Genomic DNA, 13,227 nt, shown 5'->3' with positions numbered 1-13,227 from the left:
TAGGATATTTTTATCATTTGTTCTATTTTCTATAGCTAAGGTTTTAAATATTTAATATTTTCTATAGCTATAGCTAGGCCCACGCGGAATCTGCGCGCACAGAAATCTGCAGATTTTTAGCCCATCATCGAGTCTATTGATTTGTGTAAATGTATGTAAATTTCTATTTATTCAGTTTTTTAAAATTATTTCAATACTATAATTGACTAATATTTAAATGTTCATATGATTTATTTACAGTACAGTTTTAAGTAGATATATTATATGAGAGACGTGCGTTGTTTCCCAATTAAGTGGATCTAATTGGATTTGTATAGAAGGCAATAAATAAAATTTAAAAGGTATTATTTGTATTTTATACATTTTTTAGTTACAAAACTCCCAAAATCATTCTGCATAAATTGACAGATTATTTTTACAAAATTCAGTTTTATTAAACCTTATATTTTTTATCTAAAATTGTGTCTAAAATTCTTACTTCTTATTATACTCCATTATAAAAAGTAGAAATGATGATTAATTATTAGGGAAAAATTTTCAATACTATGATGAATTGATTAAAATTCTGACAATATGATGTTAGAATCAGATTAACATCAAGGCGAGTAAACAAGGATAGATTTTTTGTACACTATCCTTAATAAACATAATATAATCTAAAATAACGTTTTTTATTTCATTCACAGCCGACTGTAAGCCAGTGTGTTTAAACGGAGGGACATGTCTGAAACCAAATGTATGTGTTTGCCCCAGTGGCTTCTATGGTTCACAATGCCAGATAGGTACAACTACTTTATAGCAAATATTAAATTCATATACTATAAATAATGCTGCAGATAAGCTAAATGGCATTAATTATGTGATTGTTGTAGCTCTTTGCAATCCGCCATGTAAAAACAGAGGCCAGTGTATGAGAAACAACGTTTGCTCCTGTCCTGAAGGATACACTGGGAAGAGATGCCAGAAAAGTAAGGGATTAGTTCTGTTCTGTTTTTTTTTTTCTGTTGTTGTGATTTTATTTTTACATCCAGCGCGAGTACTAGCATATTATGTGGTTTGCATGTGTGCAATGTTTTTTTAGGTGTGTGTGACCCCATGTGCTTGAACAACGGGAAGTGTGTCGGCCCAAACACCTGTTCCTGTCCATCTGGATGGAGAGGAGGGATTTGCAACATCCGTAAGAAAAAAAACTTTTGGGGGATTGATATTAATGTTTTAATGTTTGGAAAATAGAGTCTTTTGCTCACCAATTGTCAATTCATTATATTAAAAATACAGACAAAAAACGAAGATAAATGTTTTCTGTTTAATATACAGTATATTGCATAGATTAAATGTATATATTGTGTTGGATTTTTGTCCTAACAAAGCTGAATTCTCATTTCCATCATTACTTTAGACTTTAAATAATAACACTGTAAGGCCCCGTTTACACTTATGCATTATGCAAGTTTTGCTACGGTTACGCCATCCGTCCACATTACGCTGGAGTTTTCGAGTGCTGAAAACGGAGCGTTTTGGAATGAAATGTTTTCATTCTAAAGCGCTGCTGCTCTGTCTCAGTGTGGATGAGGGAAAACTGAGACATCTGAAAACGAAGGCAGGGCTGCAGACTACGCCTCTCTGATTGGGGCTTTTGCTCAATATTAAGTAGCCTACACACAGTTCAGTTCTGCATCCTCTCTTTGTAAGTTCTGGCTTTGCAAGTTTGATATGAAAAACAGTCTCCTGAGGACATGTCGCTAAATCTTCAAAGGGAACAGCGTACTTTAAAAACATTGTTTCACTTCCTTTACAATAAAATGAAAACATGATATAAGGAACTGCTTTTTTCATTTTGATATTAGCAACTTAACAGACAGCAGAAATGGGCCGTCGTGCTGCATATTTGAGCGTCATCTTCACTGTAAGCTAATTTATAACCAAACGGAGCCTATAACATCACTGCCTCCTTTCATTTTCAGTAGAAATATAAAAACATAGCCTCTCTTTAGCTGAATTTCAGTTTTAATAATCAATAATGGCCTTTATAAAAGTATAACGTACAATAAGTTTACACATCATAGGAAATAAAAGCAAACAATCAGCATGTGGAGTGCGTGAACGAGACAGAATGCAACAACACCAGGACAAGACAGAATGCAAGACACATTGCAAGTACACAATAAATAAAACACTTACCGTGAACTCACATGCGGCATGCATGTTTCCGATCCCAGCGCTAACCGAAACCACAGCTATGAGATCGAAAACACCATACTGCGGACAAAACACACACCAGGATGAGAGTGCACATCCCTAGCACGCCCGGAACTCACACGTCTGCATTAATAGGGATCGCGCACGGCCCCAACGCATGCAAGACATCGCTCATACAAAAGAAGGAGACAGACCAGAACAGGATAAGAGCCAAAAACTCGAGCCAAGCACAACATACAAGACAAGACAGGACTAGTGTCTGGACTCTGCCACCAAAACAAGAATTGACTAAAGGGGCAGAAATGATTCCATTAGCTGAGTTGGCTAGTTTAGAAACTTGTCTTATCATTTGTGTTATTAATGTTATTTACAGAATACTAAATAAAATAAAGCAATTTAACATTAAAATGATTATAAAAAGAAGTGTTGACTTTCCAAAACTTAAAGTTTAAATTTGGCTGATTTAGATTTTTTTCTCTCAGAATTGTGACTCTATATCTTGCAATTTTTTGTTAACTTTACAATATATCTCATAGTTCTGTGGAAAAAAATAATTGCGAGATATAAACTTGGATCTATGACATATGAATTCAGAATTATAGGCTAAAGTATATAATTATATTTTTAATCCTTGATGGAAATGGTTTTCTGTTAAAGAAATAAAAGTTCTGCTAATTAATATTTTTGTGGACGATACCTTTTTTGAGCGACAAAAATCTTTAACAGCAGTATATATACTCAACAAATGTTCCAATTTTAACATTAACTAAAGCTTTGTCTTGAAATCTCAAACACATACGTCATAACACAGAGTGTTGTCTGTGTGTGTGCAGCTGTGTGTTTACAGAAATGCAGGAATGGTGGAGAGTGTGTTGGGCCGAACACCTGCCACTGTCCAGCTGGATGGGAGGGTTGGCAGTGCCAAACTCGTAAGTCTTGACGAATCCGAATTGCTTATTGTATTGAATATAGTATAGATATTTTACACTTAAATTTCTTTCCTAACAGCGATCTGTAAGCAAACATGCCTGAATGGAGGCAGATGTGTGTTCCCTAATTTCTGCCATTGCCGTCAAGGTTACACTGGACCTTCTTGTGGCACTAAAGTGAGTATTTCACAAACACACAGCCTAAGATTTCAACTCCTAAATGATTTGTTGTTGCAGATAGGTCAAAGATAAGGAGTTTTATATACAATATTGGGGAAATACAGCTTTAAATTTAGTTTTGTATGCTGTTAAATTAATTTATTTTTCTGCAAAACATGTAATGACCATCCTTTGATTATTGTTTATAAAATACAAGTCATTAATTGTCATTTTAAATCATTATACAGTAGAAGTCAGAATTATTAGCCCCCCTCTGAGTTTTATTTTTCTTCTTTTTTAAATATTTCCCAAATGGTGTTTAACAGAGCAAGGCAATTTACACAGTATGTCTGATAATATTTTTTCTTCTGGAGAAAGTTTTATTTGTTTTATTTCGGCTAGAATAAAAGCAGTTCTTAATTTTTTAAACACTATTTAAGGTCAAAATTATTAGCCCCTTTAAACTACATATTTTTTCAATAGTCTACAGAACAAACCATCATTATACAATAACTTGCCTAATTACCCTAACCTGTCTAGTTAACCTAATTACTCTAGTTAAGCCTTTAAATGTCACTTTAAGCTGTATAGAAGTGTCCTGAAAAAATATATAGTCAAATATTACTTATTGTCATCATGGCAAAGATAAAATAAATCAGTTATTAAAAATGAGTTAAAACTATTATGTTTAGAAATGTGTTGAAGAAATCTTCTTTCCGATAAACAGAAATTGGGGAAAAAAATAAACAAGGGGGCTAAAAATTCTGACTTCAACTGTACTTTGCCAATATCCTTTAAACTTCTAGGTTTTACACTTTCGTCAACAAGATCAAATTGAATAAAAATCAAATGTTGAATGATCAATTATTTTTATATTTTTAAATAAGTACAGGTCAGAATGAGAATTTATTGCTTAATCTTTGCATTTAATATGCTTTTAGAGTATGCAAAAAATATATATATATAAAAAAATAACCATAATTTGGTGTAAATATCAACATAAGACCTTTTGTCTAAGATCTATATATAATGTTTTGAGTTTATTTTAGGCAACAAAGATGAACTGATTGTATTTTTTTATTTTACTTACAGACCAGGTGATGAAGACGTGACATTGAAGAGATATATATAAGAAATTGAAATGCTGTTTATGAGTAAATGCTGTTGTATTTGTGCCCTAAAAGTAAAGTAAAGCTTATTTTTAGGGTTTTTTTACCTTAGATTACTACAGTGTTTCATGAGTAATGTGTGTTGGTTTTTAAATGTCGCATAGCTCTGAAAATGAATGCTTTTTGTTTAATTGTTGGTTTAGTGTGCCTTTTCTCAATAAAAAGAAAAGTGTTTGACCACAAAAACTAAAATGAATCTTTTCTAGAACAAGTTGCTGCAACATAAAACATATACCAGAGTAATCGGCGGTTCATCCTGCTGTGGTGACTCCCGATAAATAAGGGACTAAGCTGAAGGAGAGTGAATGAGTGAGTGAAATGAAGTTGCACACACACACAAAATTATAGATTTAACTTTATTTAATCATTCTCACTGTTTCGTGGGAATTCCAACAGTTATTGTAAACAGTACTCAATACACAAGTCGTTCATGTACAGTGATAATGTAGAAAAAGCATCACACACACACATGCTAGGGTTCAGACAAACAAACAAGTAACTTTAGCACCGATGTTATGGGACGGGGTGAGATCAGACTATTCTGACATCAGTAAAGCTTCTTCCTCTCTTCACACTGCGGTCCGGTGAACAGACCCCGACAGCGACAGGTGTTTGGAGACACACATTTCCCTCCGTTCACACATGGCTTTTTACAAACAGCTGCAGACAGATGGAAAGCATTACTGGTTTAAAAGGGTTTACAAAGGCAACTACAACTGTTTTTTTTTTTCAGAAAAGGCAAATATCTCACTTTAAATATATACCTTTTATGGCAGTGTTTCTCAACCATGTTCCTGGAGGACCACCTGCACTGCATGTTTTGGATGTCTCCTTTGTGTTTCACAGGCATTACAGGTCTTTCAGTCTCTGCTAATGAGCTGATGATCTGAATCAGGTGTGTTTGGGTAAAGAGACATGGAAAATGTGCAGAGCTGGTGGTCCTCCTGGAACATGGTTGTGAAACACTGCTCTATGGGATGATATAAAATGTAAAAAACCAAATAGTTACTTTACTTTAAAGAAGTGAGTAAGACTATTGCCTTAAAAGCAACAAGTTGCCTTTACTTAAAGTGAGTAAACTTGTTGACTCAACCTTTATGAATATGCACATAGTTTGTTTACTTCTACTTCTACTTGTTTACTTGGTCACACTGGACTTTTCGCCCCATAGACTTCCATTCATACTCATGCGAATGTGTTGCAGCAGCTCAAGAGACAAATTTTGCAGTTTGAGAAATCACATCTTGTGACTGTGTGAGACTAATCAAAGATCAAAACATGATCTCTCTGGACAGAAATGTGAAATATGAACCAATCGCTTGCTTATTTAAATGTATAATTACGTTGTTTAATCCTGCCCCTTTTTACAGTGCTGTATGACAGAATTTCACAAGCTCAAACTCTAGTTTGACCGCAGCATAACTCTCCTTTTGAAGTAAAGTCAACTAATTGCTTTTTTTTTACAGCACACAGAGAGATATTTAGTTAGTCATTACCAAAGTAAAAAAAAAATCAATACTAATCACATATTTATCATCACCATGCAAAAATAACACCCCAATATACCCAAAATACATACAAAATACACCCCACTGAATATGTTAGAGAATCTATAAAATAAACATTATTAAATTTAATAGCGTTTAGGGTTTTTTGTAGGTAATATTTTTATTTACACACACAGTATATATAATTATTTATATATTTATTTTTTTACACATTTTGAATATGAATTCATTATTTTTATTATCCTAAGGATGGTAAGTGACTACACTTTTATTTTAATAAATATTATAAATTTAAGAACAAATGTGGCGTATATAAATTGTACATATTTAAGAAGAACAACTAAGAAGAAATGGATATTAATTTTAGTTTATGCTGCATAGGCACTGTATGAATCTGCACAATAACAACCTAACTGTAGGCATTTAAAGGCACAGTTCACCCTAAAATAAAAATAACCTTACGATTTACTCACACTCAAGTGCTTCTAAACTTTTATGAACTTATTTCTTCTGTTGAACATAAAACAAGATATTGTGAAGAATGTTGGAAAAAAAATACTACAGAAGTCAATGGCTATTTTGCAACATTCTTTAACAGAAGAAACTCAAAACCGGTTTGGAGCAAGTATATGAATTTTATGTGAGCTATTCCTTTAAGAATGATTGTGTATGGATGTTTGCATGGGCATCCACCTGTGTGGCAGGCTCCACCTATCCACCCATCTGGACAGCTGCAGATCCCAGGAGCCACACAGATGCCTCCGTTCTTACATCCCTGAGGACAGATCGCTGCCAAAACACAGACAAACGATCCATATGTGAACACTGCATTAACATCTAGACACAACAGTCCAAAAGCATGTACATGTATGAGCTTGATTATAACATGAACACTTGTACTAAGTGGACACATTCGTCTGGGCTCATGAGAATATTTTGCGTCTCACTGACTACAAAAACTTGATAAAATTTCTTCAAATATTATAATCAAACTACTGTCATTTAGAGCGTTTTACCAAGAAAAGACATTTTCCTTAGAACAATGTGTTATCATTTGTTGAAAATTAATATACACTCACTGGCCACTTTATTAGGTACACATGTCCAACTACTCGTTAACACAATTTTCTAATCAGCCAATCACATGGCAGCAACTCAATGCATTAAGGCATGTAGACATGGTCAAAATGATCTGCTGCAGTTCAACCTGATCATCAGGATGGGGAAGAAAAGTGATTTAAGTGACTTTGAACGTGGCATGGTTGTTGGCGCCAGACGAGCTGGTTTGAGTATTTCAGAAACTGCTGATCTACTGGCATTTTCATGCACAACCATCTCTGGGGTTTACATAGAATGGTCTGAAAAAGAGAAAATATTCAGTAAGCGGCAGTTCTGTGGACACAAATGCCTTGCTGATGCCAGAGGTCAGAGGAGAATGGCCGGATAATGATAAGATAAAAACAACACATTTCAAAAATTAGTCTCTCCAATCTATTGCAGGGAGTTTTTTAATGATTGCAATCTAAAAATTGCAACTTTTTAAAAACTTTATGGCATTATTTGCTTTTTAACTGGAAGGATGGAAAATTGCTCAAAACGCCAAAATTTTTATTTGGAATTTGGAAGAAATGTCAGTAGTTCACTGAATAAAATTAAAATTACATTTTATTTATGCATACAACTATAACTCATAACACATATATATTGAGTGCCTTAGTGCCCCCACCAGGGCCGATATACAGCCATATCGCACAGCTACTCGTGTGATATTGCGTTTATACAACAGTTTGATGACATAATTGTGTATATAAAAACAAAATCAAACATGGAGAGTCTTAAAAACCCTTTTGTATGAGGAACTACTTTCTTCCGCATTGCATTCAAATCATAAGCTGACAGTAAAAGCATCTTTTAAACTTTAGATCTGTAGTGTCTGCTTTTTGCTGGCTGTATGTGTGCGGAGTAATACACAAAGGGTAAAGAGGCTGTAGGAGTTCTGATATTGCAGAATATCGCACGGCTTTCAGCCAATCAGATTTAAGAACCAGACAGAACTGTTGTATAAATACACACACACACACACACACACACACACACACACATATATATATATATATTGTTATAAGTTATAAAATGCAGTCACATAATTTTCATCTGTCAAATTTATAATGTGTTCCACGTTTATGACTCTTCCCCTGTCTGTTTGTCGCAATACAGCTGACATTATTTGTGAAATATAAACATGGGATCAACAAACCGTCTTGGCATCTGGAGCCGGTCCAGCTGGATGGACAGATGCATTTGGCTTCTCCATTCACAGCAGTACACTCACCACCGTTCCAACAGCCAGCGTCACACACCACTGACAAAAACACACACACACAGGTTTAGAAATGATTTTTTTTATCTTAGTTTTGAATTTTGTAATTGTTAAAAACATGATGTATGTGATTAAAAAGTTACCTCTGTGACAGAATTTTCCTCCAAATCCTGAAGGGCATCTGCATTTTCCCGGTCGAAGGCACTCTCCACCATTTTTGCACTTTGGATAACAGTTTGCTGAAATGAACACATGAATCTTTTGAGTTTTGCCACAGAACATATTCTCAGTTTCACTAGATGCAAATTACATATATGACATACAAGTTCACATTTAGATTTCATACATAGAAAAAACACATAAAATATGCAACAAATATTGCAAAATATTGCAAATGAATTGATGTTTACATATATATTATTTCAAACATTGAAATTACAAATATGTGCATATATGTTCACATATATATACAGTCAAGCCTAAAAATATTCATATATGTGGGGTATGAATAATTTCGGGCTTAACTATTTGCCATAGATATGTCATTTGACACATATACAAATATATACAATTATAATGTATTTGAACATGTCTAACACATACACACACACACATCCATAATGTTCGTTGGAATTGCATATGCATGTGTGTATGTATATATATATATATATATATATATATATATATATATATATATATATATATATATATATATATATATATATATATATATATATGTGTGTGTGTGTGTGTATATAAATAAATGTGTGTATATATATATTTATATATATATATATATATATGTGTGTGTGTGTGTGTGAGTATATAAATAAATATATACACACACACACACACACACATATATATATATATATATATATATATATACACACACACACACACACACACACACACACACACATGCAATTCCAACGGACATTATAGCAATATTTTGAAATTACTGGTGATATTTCTTTCAAATTTTAAAATGAAATGTTCTTAGAGTTTGACAACACAAAATCAATTTCAGAAGAGCATTTGATGAAAAATAATCCTGCATTTTCAGACACAATTGAAAATATTAAGTTATTCTGATAGTCATTCTTTACAAAATAAAACTAAATGACAATAATATTATTTAAAAAAAACTAAGTAAATGTTCACTAAAACATCAATATTTTACTCAAGCATACACCTAATACATACAGTAAATGCAGAAAAACTGAGTGCTGTCAGACAGTTTCTTATTTTGTTTTTTTCTATACACACTGTAAAAATGACAAAAAAGTCATGATAACAAAGAAAAAAACAAACAGTTAATCAGGTTTCAACTTAGTTTTTAAGTTGTACAAATTAACTTAATATTTTTAGTCAGTCTGATTGATGTACAGTAAGTTAAGATGAATAGAAACATTCAGTTGATTCAACTGAGAAACTTTGAGTAGCAAGAACTTTTTAAAAGTGCAGCACAAGTTTGATGCAATGCAGAACAACTCACCAAATTGGCAGGTTTCTCCCTCGTATCCTCTGGAGCAGAAGCAGGTGTTGTTTCGGATGCAGATCCCAGCATGTTTGCAAGGCGGGTCGCACGTCGCTTTGGGGTCAAAAACAAAAGGAAGAGCCACCCCACGGGGCCCGTCAGACCCTCCCAGACTGATGCCAACCAGAGCGGCCAGTGCCAACAGCAAGAGCTGCATAGACATACAGCAAAGCCCTGCCATTTTCATATCCGCACACTTTCAAGAATCCAGGAGGACTGGGAGTGTTGGAGAAAGTGTGTTTGGGTCACAGCGATCCCCTACTGGACTCGCACAGCATCACAGGCACACACAGCTGGAAAACTACTAACTTTTACAGAGGAATGTGAGACAGACAAGGTCAGAGTGTGTGCTCAGAGGTTTTCTGTGTTTTACACTCTGCTCCGAGAGCATGAAATAACTTTTTAAACAATATCTGCATGTAAATCTGCACAACAGATGAAGTATTGAGTTGGTTTTCACATATTGATAAGTCAGAATCATATTAGGTGTTTGAGTGTTTGCTTGAAATATGTAAAGAAATCCTATATTTTAGTTTTTTAGGTTTGGATATGAAACTCCTTCAACAAACGGCCCCAAAATTATTCTAATCACCTTGTGACTTTTTTCAGTTTTTAAAGAGGAAAAGATAAATAATTTTTAAGGTAAAACATTCAATTATTTTCTTTTTAGCTTTGTCTCTTTATTAATGAACCGCCAACTTATCCAGCATATGTTTTATGCAGCAGAAGCAATCTGTCACTGGGAAACATCCACACACACTCATTCACACTCATGCACTCCAGACAATTTAGCTTACCCAATTTGCCTGTACCACATGTCTTTGGACTATTGAGAAAACGGAGCACCCGTAGGAAATCCACATGAACTCAGGGAGAACATGCAAACTCCATGCAGAAATGCCAACTGACCCAGCCGAGGCTCAAACCAGTGACCTTCTTGCTGTGAGGCGAGAGCACTACCCACTGCGTTGCCTTAAGGTAAAACAGTTTAAAAATAAATAAATAAAATGTTAATGACAAGAGTACAGCTTTCAGAAAAGTCTAGTATTACAGTACACATGCTATAGATCAAGTGAAACGATCAATATAGATCTTGATATGCTGCACAATGGTACATTAGTTGAAATAAATCACATGTATATTCATAAAAAAATTTAAATCCTATTTTAATGCATTTTAAATTAAGAAACTGAATAATCCGCATCCATTATAAAACAAAAGTTATTTAAAACAAAATCTTTTGTAGTAAATTACTGTCACGTTTGAATGTAATGGATTTTTAATTATTTATTAATTAATTTCAATAAAGATTTGAATTTGAATTGCAGTCTATATTGGTCAAGACCTCCAATTCTGGAGTCTGCATTAAATGAAATTTACAGAAATTATGATTTTATGTATGTTTAAAGTACATTATGTGTTTCCACTTAACATTTTTCAACTTTATTTTTCTACTTCCAACATATGAGTGAACAAATGATAAGCAGCATAATGCAAGTGTGCTCAAAAATAATCTGGGGCCACTATAAAACTCAGAAAGCCTGTTATGTGTAAATGAACACTAATCTGTAGCAAAATAGCAACTAGTAAGACCATGTCTTATTTCTATGTTTTGAATGATCGTCCCCTCATTCACTATGCAGATCCCAGGAAATGTGAGGAAATGGCTTCTGCAGATGTCTTGAGAATTTCCCTCCTCCTCAATGAAAGCTGCCAGCTAATATATTTCCCTCTGCATGTATTATCTAAAAACAGGGAAGATTTTGGATTGTTGGGATGGATTTATTAAACGTTTTGTTGGCACATTGACTACAGCATGACAGATGTTAAACTTTCAGATTGTTTTGTAGGGGAATGGGCATATTATTGTAACACTATCTGCCTAAATTGGTGGTTCATTCATGGTAAATCACTGCATGAAGAACATCAGACCGTTTTTTTCTTTCAGGGGCCCATTAAAGTGGAACCAGAGGAGCTGCTGTGCTGTTCAGAGTCAAGAGAGGAAGTGAGGAGGAACTTTAATGGCATCAACATATGTGCAGAAAACACATCTTTCTTCACAGGAAAATGTAAACATACGCACGGAGACCATTTGTGCCTCAACATTTCGGCTTATGACAAGGTAAACCATTTTCATGAATACTAGCCTAGCCTACTTACCCACATTATATGAGGCGTAAAAGTAAAGTCCATCATAAAACTGTAATTGAACAATTGAATCACCTCAGGTTGTAGTGGTTACAACACTACATGTGTGCGTGTGCGTTATACATGTGTGTATAACGTGTCGTATTTGAGCGTTTTTTAAACTCCTAAAAGTATTTTACCTCACTTGAACACGTTGAAGTAGGCCATGATTGTAACTTGCGTGCGCCATCTAGTGGAATATCGCTACAGTCACAACAGGATTCTCTGGAAACAGATGTTGATACGATTCAGCTTGACGTTTATTAATAAATATTGACTGTTAATATCAATAAAATAGTAAGATAATGTGTTATATTTACGCCAATACACTGTGTAATCATATTTAAAATAGGCCGATCTTCTCATTTCAAATTGTGCTAATTGTATTAGCATCCTCAGTAGTCATTGGTCCTAACTAACTCATACTCGTGTAATGTTAAGAAAAAAATTATTAACGTTAGCAGGCCTATATAAAAATAGATATGTGCCACAAAAGCAGGGGAAAAGCTTTTTTTTTTGTTATACTATATGTAACAGGTGTTATATTATTTTTATTAATTTCACTCAAAATTCTCCTTGTTATTCATCAATTATTTTTATTTAATTGTGTATTTTCAAAGTTGTTCTTTATATATCTTATATTTCAGAGTTAATGAAATCATAGTTGTGTTTGTTTTCAATGTGTTGGTGTATTTTGGAAAATTGCGCGTGGCCCCTTTAAGTGTCGTTTTCCGGTTCCGCCTGCTCTCACTCAGTTCGCGGCAAACGCGATTGAGGAGAGGTTGGTGAGCTCCTAAGGAAGGCACATATACTCAGCTTTGCCATTTGTTTGCTTTATTCATACAGAATAAAAGCCTGTTAATTCCCATATGACTGGTTCCTTTCGCCTAATCACAACACAACGCAGAGTAAAGCGAGGACCGGTCACATTGGTGCCGTGACTTTCAACTGATGTGTCATCATGGATTCTGCTTGATCAACGCCAGTTTGGTCGCCGGGGTGTACTGCATCGTTGGACATCTGATTTCTGCTGGTATCTGTGTCAAAAGGGAAGAGGTTGGACATTAACCCGTGCATACAGAAAAAAAAGAAGCTGAAAGTTTGAAATTAATCTTACCAAAGATAAGATTAAAAATAACAAGAAAGAAAAGAAGAATAATATAAGAAGAAAAATATAAAGGACAAAAAAAAAAAAAAAAAAAACAATTACTTGTGA

At 34.1% G+C, this 13,227-nt stretch overlaps 2 protein-coding genes across 9 annotated transcripts in view; one reads left to right on the top strand and one right to left on the bottom strand.

The window, feature by feature from the left end:
* The window catches only part of vwde (von Willebrand factor D and EGF domains), a 70,319-nt gene extending 61,869 nt beyond the window's left edge, over positions 1 to 8,450 (top strand). For 2 of the 4 annotated variants that reach the window (XM_073923832.1, XM_073923831.1), the window contains exons 28-34: positions 687 to 782; positions 873 to 968; positions 1,082 to 1,177; positions 3,033 to 3,128; positions 3,208 to 3,305; positions 4,663 to 4,765; positions 8,182 to 8,450. In XM_073923832.1, coding sequence (XP_073779933.1) covers positions 687 to 782; positions 873 to 968; positions 1,082 to 1,177; positions 3,033 to 3,128; positions 3,208 to 3,305; positions 4,663 to 4,734 — 554 coding nt within the window. In that variant the 3' untranslated portion in view covers positions 4,735 to 4,765; positions 8,182 to 8,450. The other 2 variants (XM_068213774.2, XM_001345324.8) reach the window with 1 other exon arrangement.
* seraf (Schwann cell-specific EGF-like repeat autocrine factor) lies at positions 4,799 to 12,443 on the bottom strand. 5 transcript variants are annotated; one of them, XM_073923288.1, is made up of 8 exons: positions 12,332 to 12,443; positions 12,152 to 12,236; positions 10,622 to 10,796; positions 9,783 to 9,975; positions 8,428 to 8,523; positions 8,222 to 8,326; positions 6,658 to 6,753; positions 4,799 to 5,116 (listed from the first exon to the last, which is right to left on the bottom strand). In XM_073923288.1, exons 3-8 carry the CDS (start codon positions 10,685 to 10,687, stop codon positions 5,004 to 5,006), a joined length of 669 nt encoding a protein of 222 aa, XP_073779389.1. In that variant the 5' UTR covers positions 10,688 to 10,796; positions 12,152 to 12,236; positions 12,332 to 12,443; the 3' UTR covers positions 4,799 to 5,003. The 5 variants fall into 5 exon arrangements, 4 of the variants coding, with proteins under 4 accessions (XP_073779389.1, XP_073779390.1, XP_073779391.1 ...); XR_012390583.1 differs by lacking the exon at positions 10,622 to 10,796 and having other exon boundaries at positions 12,332 to 12,428; XM_073923289.1 differs by lacking the exons at positions 12,152 to 12,236; positions 12,332 to 12,443 and adding an exon at positions 11,985 to 12,101.
* Between the last annotated feature and the right edge of the window lie 784 nt (positions 12,444 to 13,227).

This window comes from Danio rerio, chromosome 15 (assembly GCF_049306965.1).
Source record: "Danio rerio strain Tuebingen ecotype United States chromosome 15, GRCz12tu, whole genome shotgun sequence".
NCBI classification, from domain to species: Eukaryota; Metazoa; Chordata; class Actinopteri; order Cypriniformes; family Danionidae; genus Danio; species Danio rerio.
The sequence above is the reverse complement of the archived record's forward strand: the minus strand, read 5'-3'. Positions and strand labels throughout refer to the sequence as shown.